The sequence below is a fragment of the Magnolia sinica genome, chromosome 18 (assembly GCF_029962835.1).
Source record: "Magnolia sinica isolate HGM2019 chromosome 18, MsV1, whole genome shotgun sequence".
NCBI classification, from domain to species: domain Eukaryota; kingdom Viridiplantae; phylum Streptophyta; class Magnoliopsida; order Magnoliales; family Magnoliaceae; genus Magnolia; species Magnolia sinica.
The window spans coordinates 71,993,310-72,003,098 of NC_080590.1; the positions used below are offsets into that span (position 1 = coordinate 71,993,310).

The 9,789-nt window shown below is 41.4% G+C and overlaps 1 protein-coding gene across 2 annotated transcripts; it reads left to right on the top strand.

Annotated features, from left to right (window-relative positions):
- Positions 1–1,565: 1,565 nt before the first annotated feature.
- Positions 1,566–9,069, top strand: LOC131233416 (YTH domain-containing protein ECT2). Of its 2 annotated transcripts, none has more exons than XM_058230117.1 (9): positions 1,566–1,769; positions 4,181–4,248; positions 4,362–4,524; positions 4,795–4,871; positions 5,143–5,739; positions 6,120–6,698; positions 7,146–7,358; positions 7,444–7,587; positions 8,248–9,069. In XM_058230117.1, exons 1-9 carry the CDS (start codon positions 1,742–1,744, stop codon positions 8,506–8,508), a joined length of 2,130 nt encoding a protein of 709 aa, XP_058086100.1. In that variant the 5' UTR covers positions 1,566–1,741; the 3' UTR covers positions 8,509–9,069. The 2 variants fall into 2 exon arrangements, with proteins under 2 accessions (XP_058086100.1, XP_058086099.1); XM_058230116.1 differs by having other exon boundaries at positions 1,567–1,769; positions 4,172–4,248.
- Positions 9,070–9,789: the final 720 nt, after the last annotated feature.

Below are 9,789 nucleotides of genomic sequence, written 5' to 3' on the forward strand. Positions count from 1 at the left end.
TAGTTGATCTGACCTCCTAAACGATACTGCATAAGTGCCAGTCCCCACCAACTTACTTCCTCAGGTTGTGAAAACAAGCTCGGAAGTAGGGGGCTACTATTATGGGTAAAAATGAACTGACCTAAGGCGACCAGTATAGGAGAATAACAACCACAGGAAGGTAACCCGGGTTGCATGACCGAACACTACCTCTATGAATGGCTCGATGACCTGACCACAAGTGAAGAATCATGCTATCGAGCTCTCGTTGTTACGACCAACAAGTTACTGTATGGGTCAATTCAATCCCATCCAAACACGTAACTCTGGAAACTGACATCAGGATGACATCGACCCTTAGAGCTACAGCAGCGTCAGTTGGTTGGGCTCGATTATCTATTATAGTCTTCTCAGGTCCCGACCACTTAACCTTATCATTAAGATCGTTCCAAGATCTCCGACAAGGATCTTGGAAGATAGTTACAACCAACACTTGCCAAATAGGAAAATATTTCCAACAACGGAACTCACTTAGAGTTATAAACGGAGTCTCAATGTATGAAGAGGGTTAAAGCACAGAAACCCTACCACATATAGACCCATATTCTATGCCTAAATTTGTCCTCGGATAGTCCCCGCTTGAGCCTATCGTTGTTTTACTTGTGCAGGGATTTAGAAGCCTGGTGAGGACGATTAGAAAACACAGCATCAACACATCACACAGTTGGAAATTCATTTTGATTGGCACACCACAGAGATGGAAACCCATTTTGATTAGCTTTGGCACGAATTCGCGACCCCAGGGACTCTTGCTTGGTGTGGCTTGTGTTGAACTCGTGTCAAAATTATATTCATTGAACCTTTGAAATCTGTTGATGGGACGTTAGAAAACATTTTTAGGTTCGGATTCAACCAACGGATTTACGTTTATCAGAGGTCGGAGTTGTCCAACCATTATTATTTTCATTCCATGTACGGTTGTACGGTGCGATCCGCCGTTTGATCAGTTTAGTTCGAGATATACAAAAGCCTCGGGTACGATTCCTGTGTGCATGCGCATCAATTATCATACTCCGCCAGAGTATCGAATCATTCCTCTTCTGGGTCTTGCCCTAATCCTCTAGGGACAAGGGTGTCCTTTTCCAATTAGGGTTTCTCTCCTCGCGGCTCACTGTTCAATAGTCCGCAGCGCTATCTGAAACGATACCTCCTAAATATTCTCGTCCATCCATCCATACAAGTGTTCATCCGAGCAATACAGTTGGTAAAGTTAACCAAATCAAATCATGGAGACTGCACAAAAATCTGCATATCTCGAATAATCTCAACCTCCATATAAACTTTTTATTTCTCCATATCGAAAACACTAACAGTGGCGAAAAATGCGGTTCAAACGATCATTAAATAGGTGAGAATAGGGTTTCTGAATCAAGGGTCCATCTGGAGTGGTGATCAACGGAGATTGTTAAAGGCAAGTATAGAGGACTACGGATGAAGCTTAGTACGTAGGAGTACCAAACACCCGGTGTTGAAGGCAGAGCCGTGGAGCTATTTGAATCACCGCTTTTCCATGAACAAAACCCTCTTTCTTTCGTTGGCGGCTCTTCCTTTTCCTTCTAGAGTGACCCACCCCTCCATTTCTCTCTCCTAGGGTTTTTCTCTCTTCTAGGGTTTCTCTCTCTCTCTCTCTCTCTCTCTCTCTCTCTCTCTCAGGGTTTCGTGTTCTACCATCGCGCGGCACCTCTCCTCCGAAGATCTGATCATGGCCACCGTCGCTCCTGCGGCAGATCGTATCCTTTCAAATTATTTCAGCATCTGGGTGGGCCCTAGTTTCTCTTTCCGTGATCTCTTTCACATCGACCGTTGATTGGTTTGTCTGGGTTTTGTTAGGTTCTATGTTTAGATCAGAGAGTAAGGGTTAGTGGGGTTTTTCCCCTGTATATTACCGGGATTTTCCATTCTTATATTCTGATGATTTTTCTCTGGATCATGGTTTTTTGAATCGAATTTAAGGCTTGTTGTGTTGTTACTAACTGCTGCTGCTACTGCTACTGCTACTGCTACTATTTGGTTGAATGGTGATTTTGCTTGAAATATTTAGTGGTATTATTGAAAGTGGTGTTTGGTTGTGGTTTTTGCGTGATTGGATAGAGATTCATGTTTTTGTATCTTTTATTTTTGTATTTAGATTGTTATCATGGTTGTAGGTACGTTTTTTGAGGAATGGTGATATCATAGTTTTGTGATTTTGGTTGTTGATCTGATGATTATGCCCCACCAAAACCTACAAGAGCGGCATATCCTAGCCATCTATCTTTGCCCTATGTATGTGGACTATTGCTGTGGTCATTAATTCAATTCGTATTTGCCGGCCATTGATAGAAGGTTCGTATCGGGGATATGCTGGGGGCATACTTCATCTAAGATGGGGTTTCTCTCACATTAACGGTTTGGATCATTGAACTGTGTGCTCCACTTGTACTTATTGTCGTTGCTGCACCTTCTGTTGGGTGATTGAATGGAGATTTGTTTGTTTATGTTTCCTTTGCTTTTTGGTTATTTGGATCTGTGTGGTGGTTTCAGTTGGACTGTGTATCAATTTGTAGAAGGGCTTTTTTTTTGTTATTAAATGGCTAATTGGGTATTCAAGATGGGCTAATTTTGTTGATTTCTTGTGATTGAAATATAAAATTTCAGGAAAACATGTTTATTCTTCATGATGTATTCTGTGTGGAACCTTCTGATTGTTTTCTTGCACTCCCAACATGTTGCGGCACACAGATCCAATATCCAGGCTGCTCATCAGGTGTGCCCCATCATTAAATGTCACCTGGCTCAAAAATTGAGTGAACCGATGGTATTAATTGCATGATTTGAGGAAAGAAATGGATGGATAAAGAAAAGTTTGACTAATGGTCCACTTTCAATGCTCCGACCCAGCAGTTATGTTGACCATTCTGATTTTTAGGATAGGGCACATCCATTGTGGGCCTACCTGATGAGTTATCTGGTTCTTGTATGCAGGTGTGTGAATGCATATCACTTCTCATCTATTGAGTGGGGATGGGATTGAGCTTTGCTCTTTTGTTGTTGTTGTTTTTTAAATTTGGATTTAGGGTCTGTTTGGCTATGCTAAAAAAATTGGTGTTTTTTTTTTTTTTTTTTTTTGTGATTTTGATTATGAAAATCACCTTTTTAGGCTTTAAGTGTGTTTGGTCGGCCACTTAATTAATCAATTTTAGATAAAAATTCCAAATTTATGCTTTTTCATGCATTGCCTCGCCTCTTGTTTACTACAGTTGTTTCTGCTTCTACAAACTTGCAAAAAGCACCTGCAAAGTAAAAAATTTCTCTTGTTGGAAGGTTTGTTAATTGAACATGAGTGTAGAGCCGTACACCACACATGTGGCATCATGGCACGTATGTCCGAGATCAAATCCATCCTTCAGTTGTTCCGAGCATGTTTTCCCTAAAATTATTCTGGCCCACTAAGAAGGTGGGCCGCAATATTGGAAAGAGGTGGTTGGTTTATAAAACTTCAGCCAAAGTGTGATTGGGTTAGAAAACTTCAGCCAAAGTGAGCCGTACATTTTCTCTACAAAGTGTGGTCCTCTTGGCCACTATATCAACCTAATTCCCGAGCTAGGCATCAATATAGTGGTATTCTTCTATGGATATATTGTATCTTGGACAGACCAATGTGTCATGATGGTAAACATGTGGCGTGCATGAGTTGTATTGCACATGTGCATGGGCTTACAAATCTCATCTCTGGAGAACCCTAATGGATGCAAATTTCCTATAACCGCTACCTGCACACTGTGGGACCCATTGTGATGACAGTGCGGCATCCACACCGTCCAAACAGTCCATATGTTTCATCACATCATGTTAAGGTATAACTCCAAAAATGAGGTAGATCCAAGACTTAAGTGGGCCATTCCACAGGAAACAGTGTGGATTCAATGCTCCCTATTGAAACCCACGTGGAAATTGCTTTTCTTATGCATGTTAACCGCATTCATTTTTTTCACTTGAGCAATTCTCAGGAAACAATTCTCCTGGGGATCAATTTTGCAGTTGCTAGAAGCAAATGCCAACAGGCTCTTGGTCATAAAATTATTTTGAAAGTTTGATCTCAAATTCTGGGAAAGATGGATTGTTTCTTTTCCTTCACTCCTCTTTCACACAGAGGCTACAGATTTACTGCAAAAACTGTCATTAGATTCTCAGACAAAGACCCTTGAAGTTCCTGAGGCAACCAAAAAGGTGACCCTAAAGCTCTGAGCTCATCTTTGTTATAGATGGAATGTTTTGTTCATCTATCATTTTAAGCTTTGACAGAGAGTTTCTTAATGGATTTTGTTTTATTCTTTCTTTAGAAGCCTTCTTCTATTCCATATGGGTCTGTGGACTCTGGTGAAGTGGCAAGCGTGCCGATCCCATCATCTGAGCGGTCTACGACCCCTCTACTTCAGGATTTCATGGATCCGAGCATGTGTTATCTTCCCAATGGATATGGTCCTACCACATATTACTATGGAGGTAAGCTGATCTTCTGCATGAATATAATGATTGATTATGCATGGTCATTGTTGATCCATGCTGTCATAGGTTTTTTCCCTTAAACATCTAATTGATTATTGTTAGGGTTTCATCTCTTTTCTTGCCAATTTCTTTTCGGTAAAAGATACTGCTTCTGAATAGTAATTTTGATATTGAATGATACTTCCATGGTGTAATTGCTCCATTGTTTGATTACATGTTTTCAACTGTTGCTGGCACTGACGCCCTTTCTCATTTTGATTTTTTCAGGTTATGATGGTCCAATTAATGACTGGGAGGAATACCCTAGATTTGTAAATCCAGATGGAGTGGAGATACCTCCTCATGTAAGTTTTTGTCATGTGTCCACACATTGATGTATAATTTTGTGGTATTTTTTCTTCTGAAAATGAATGCTTTTATAATTTCATGAGCGTTGTGATGGTCATGTTAAGGTCCACTTCTGTCAAAGGTTTTTCTTCTTTTCCACTTCATAAACCATCGTTAAACTTCCTTTTTTTTGGTGAATCATGGCTATATTTTTTTTTGGTAGTTTTTGAGGTACCTTCCCTTGTTTCTAAGTGTTAATTTTGATGGGTTTGTTTAATTTTTTCACAGGGAGTTTATGGGGATAATGGGTCTCTTATGTATCACCATGGATATGGATATGCGCCTTATGGTGCATACCCTCCGGCTGGTTCCCCAGTTCCTACCATGGGTCATGATGGTCAGCTCTATGGCCCCCAGCACTACCAATATGGAGCTCCTTATTACCAGCCACCAACTCCACCTAGTGCACCATACACACCTAATCAAGCCCCAGCTACCCAGGGTGATGTATCCACCTCTGTTGCTTCTGATCAGGTGCCCCTCTCGGTAGAAACGGGTAATGGAAACGCCAATGGAATTGCAAATGGAAGTGTGAACAGCAAGGGAACAACACCACTGCGGCCGAGCTACCCGACCGCATCCCTAACTTCAAATGGTTCCAATGGAAGAGGTGTTTTGCCAAGTGGTGCTCCTGCTTCCGGTTACCAGGACCCAAGATATGGATTTGATGGAATGCGGTCTCCTGTCCCATGGTTTGATGGTCCCATTTTCTCTGATGGGCAGCCCAGACCAGCCACAAGTAGTTCCATCTCTTCAACAGTTACACATGTCAGTAACATTCCATCAGCGAGGACTCAGAATCTTCGCCCCCTCACACATCTCATGGTATGCAAGACAGCCTTCTAGTATCGGCTTGCTCCTTTCATAGTCATTTGTTTTCTGGGGAGTGGCATGCTGGAAATCTTAATTGTACAACACTGTCAATGGCCTGTCCCAAAGGTCGAGCCTGTTACTCATTAGATGGGCCATGTGAAGATTGAGTTGGATCTGCCACAGTTTTTTTAGATGGTCCATTATTTTGTATGTGTATGGCCCATTGGATGGATTGAGCATCCTGATTTGGGCCAGATCATCAATGTGGTGTGGGACTGGCAGATTCCTGCTTGGATGTTCTCGCTGTGTTCTCTATTGGATTGTAGATTCTTTTTAATTGAGGCATTTTTTTGTTCATCTCATTTGAATTGTTTCTCTAATTTTGTTTCAAGGGTTTGCATCCTGCAAGACCTACATCTGGTATGGGTTCAGCCCATGGATTCATGAATAGGATGTACCAGAACAACAGGATGTATGGCAGTGCAGTTAGAACTGGACCTGGTTTTGGGTCTAATGGTTATGACACAAGAACAAATGGTCGCGGTTGGTTGGCTGTTGACAACAAGTACAAACCACGGGGAAGAGGTAATGGACTCTTCGCTTATGGCAATGAAAACATGGATGGGTTGAATGAGCTAAACAGAGGACCAAGAGCTGGCCGCTTCAAGAACCAAAAGGGATTTGCACCCAACATCACATTAGCAGTCAAGGGACAGGCTCTCCCTTCAAACGGAAGTAATGATGATTCCCCTGCAGTACCGGACAGGGATCAATACAATCGAGTAGAGCTCCCAGTCAAGTACTCAGATGCAAAGTTCTTTGTTATAAAGTCATACAGTGAGGATGATATCCACAAGAGTATCAAATACAACGTCTGGGCAAGCACAGTTGGTGGAAACCAGAAGCTCAATGCTGCATACCAGGAAGCTCAGGAGAAGTCGGGTGGCTGCCCTGTATTTTTGTTCTTTTCCGTGAGTAATGCTATATACGCATATCACTGTGGTTGAGGAAAAATGCAGTGACTGCTTGCAAGACTGAAATTTTGACTACTCTTCCCGCTTGCCAATGCAGCATGTCTGCAAGATCAAGGCTCTTCACAAGCTGGGCCCTACTGTCTGTATGCCATGTTAACTGGACCACTGGTCATCTGGCGGGACACAAGTGTATAAAAAAACTGACCAATGGTACACTATATACCTGCATATAACTGGGGCATCCTTTTTTCGCTTCTTCTTCTGGCTGCATGCCGTGGGAGTCATCTGATGAACAAACAGCTTGGTTTTCCTGAACACTTTACAATGAGGCATTTGGGAAGAGTAGGATCCAAAATCCTACTTAAGATTTTGTTCATTTTGAGTTGTTTTTTTTTTCTTTTTTCTTTTTGTGTATTGTAGCCTGTGTTTTTGTTCATGTTTCAGGTCAACACCAGCGGGCAGTTTGTTGGTGTGGCAGAGATGGAGGGGCCAGTTGATTTTAATAAGAGTGTGGAATATTGGCAGCAGGACAAGTGGACTGGTTGTTTCCCAGTGAAGTGGCATATTGTAAAGGATGTGCCCAACAGTTTGCTGAAGCACATCAAACTTGAAAACAATGAGGACAAACCTGTCACGAACAGTAGAGATACTCAGGAGGTGTGCAATCCTTCATAAAAGATTGTACCACAAATTATTTTTTTCCTCCCATGATTCTCATGGTCATTGGAATCGACTGCTGCAGGTGAAGTTTGATCAGGGCGTGGAAATTCTAAAAATTTTCAAGGATCATTCTAGTAAGACATGCATCCTGGATGATTTTATGTTCTATGAGGGCCGTCAAAAGACGATGCAGGAAAAAAAGGCTAAGCAGCAGTTTCAAAAGCAGGCAAGATTTGCATCTTCTGATACCTTTTTTTTCCAGTTATTACAGTGAAAACCTTAATTTTTTTGTTATATTAGTGCACATAATAATGGAACCGAACAAAATGTTTTAAACATAGCTTTTTTATGTGATTGAAGGCTAAGAAGTGATCCACTGCATTATTAGGAATTATGAATTGCTTTGACATGAGAACATCTATAGTACACTTGGGTTTCCTGTTTGTACCATTTGAGCAATGATTCATTGAGATCCAAACTGTTGGCATGATTGAGTGATGCAAGCTGTTGATATGTAGAGGCTGGAAAAAGCCTGAGTGTTCTGTGCTTATGCAATCTCAAGTCTGCTGAAAATACCCTGATCTTTGTTTTATTTTAGTGACATTAATGTGCTCTGAGCAAGAATACCTGGTATTTTTTCAGGTTTGGTTTCCAAGCTGCTTTCAAACTAGGCCTGGCTTTGCCCAAGGCATTCTTTTTTTTTTTTTGGTGATTGCATCAAACTGGTTAGCAACTACAGTGACCATATTGTTTTTTAAAGATCATACAATTGACTGTGGTTGCTGTGAAGATAGTTGAACTTTTCTACTTTATCCTTCTGTTTTGTTTTCAAATTTTAACCATAGGCTCAATGCATGTTAGCTCATTGTATGCCTTGCCCCTCCAGGTCTGGGATGGGAAGGCAGCCAATGCTGCCACAGCCCCTGCAGATGAGAAAGAAAAGGATGGGTCGAACCCCAGAGTTAGATTGCAGAATCCGTTGGAACTGTCATCATCAGTTCCGAACAAGGAATCTGGCCAGGGTCTTGCAGAAGGAAAGCCATCTGAGGAGAATGGTTTGGTCGCAGGAGCTGGAGATGCCCCAAAGGGTGCTAAGCCAGCAACAGAGAAGCGAGCTGTAGCTAATGGGGTTGCGAATGGTTGCTAGATGATCCAACCCTTCTTTAACCTGCAGTCGGCCGTGGTTTCTTAGAGAAGTGGTTCAGACATAAGTTTTGCCTGGTTAGAAACTTATAGTATACAGAGAAGGGCGCTGGCTGAGTTTTCAAGGCTGCGGTTGGCATCAGGTGGCTTGTCATGCTTCACAAGAAATAAATGAGATAATTTGAGTGTGGTGAGCCAGTTCATATGGGCTTTTGCTGCTTTAGCAGTCCCTTCTGCATTAGGTACTTGTCTTGGGTTTTTATAGTTTGTTAGTGGTGGGTTTATTTAGCTTCTAACAGTTTTCCTTTTATCCCTTTTTTTTTTTTTGTTTTCATTCTGTTTTGTTTTTTTTTTTTTTTTGGTGGTTTTGGGGGTTGCGTTGGGGGGTTGGATTAGGGTGTCCTTTGTTTTTCGTTCATGTCTTTACTTTTCATGTCATGCTATGCCCTTTTTCCTCTCTTGTAAATCTATGTTGTTGTTGAGCTTTTGTATCTGTAGTAAGGGGACATGAAGCCAGGTGATAGTATTTGCAATAGAGGAGTTGAAGAGCCAAACAGTTTTCTTAGGTGAAGAATGGTCTTCTTCCTTGCCCCTATATATATACCTCTTAACCTGCTGTGTTTTAGTGTTGTAGAGGTTTTGCCAGCACCCACATTCACCGTTGTAACAACATGTGAAACTAGTGTAGGAAATCAGGACCATGAAATCAGTATGCTTTATGATGGAGATCAACCTCTTGAAAATGAGACTATACGGGAGCCCACCAGTAAATGATTGGTTGCCCAACGATTCCAATTGAGTGACCCACCTGATGAGTAGACTGCCCTTTTTATTTCTCCCCTTTTGCGGGTGATCATCATGATGGAGCTTCAGTTTTCATGGTACAGATTACCCACGCACTAAATGCTGTTAGAATTGATGATACAACGACAATTGTGGTGCCTTTTTTATGTGAGGTGATACAGATCTCTTAAAGCAGTCCCATTCCAAATTTTGTACCTTTCTATGACATTAAACAAGAGCTAAGTCAAATATTAGCTGTGAGGAAGGAAAAATCAAAAGTAATTGATGAAAAGAAGTGATGCATAGAAGCCTAATGAATATTTTCAGCTTCTGAGAAGTTTAGATATTATGGCGGATTATTGGTCCCAGCTTTTTGATGCGTCTTGAACCGAAAGTTGAGATTAATATCCGAGACCTGTCAGATTGTTAGATGGCTAGAAAAAATGGAATATATATATATATAGGGAAAAGGTACTATGCGCTTGACCTCACGATAAGCTCC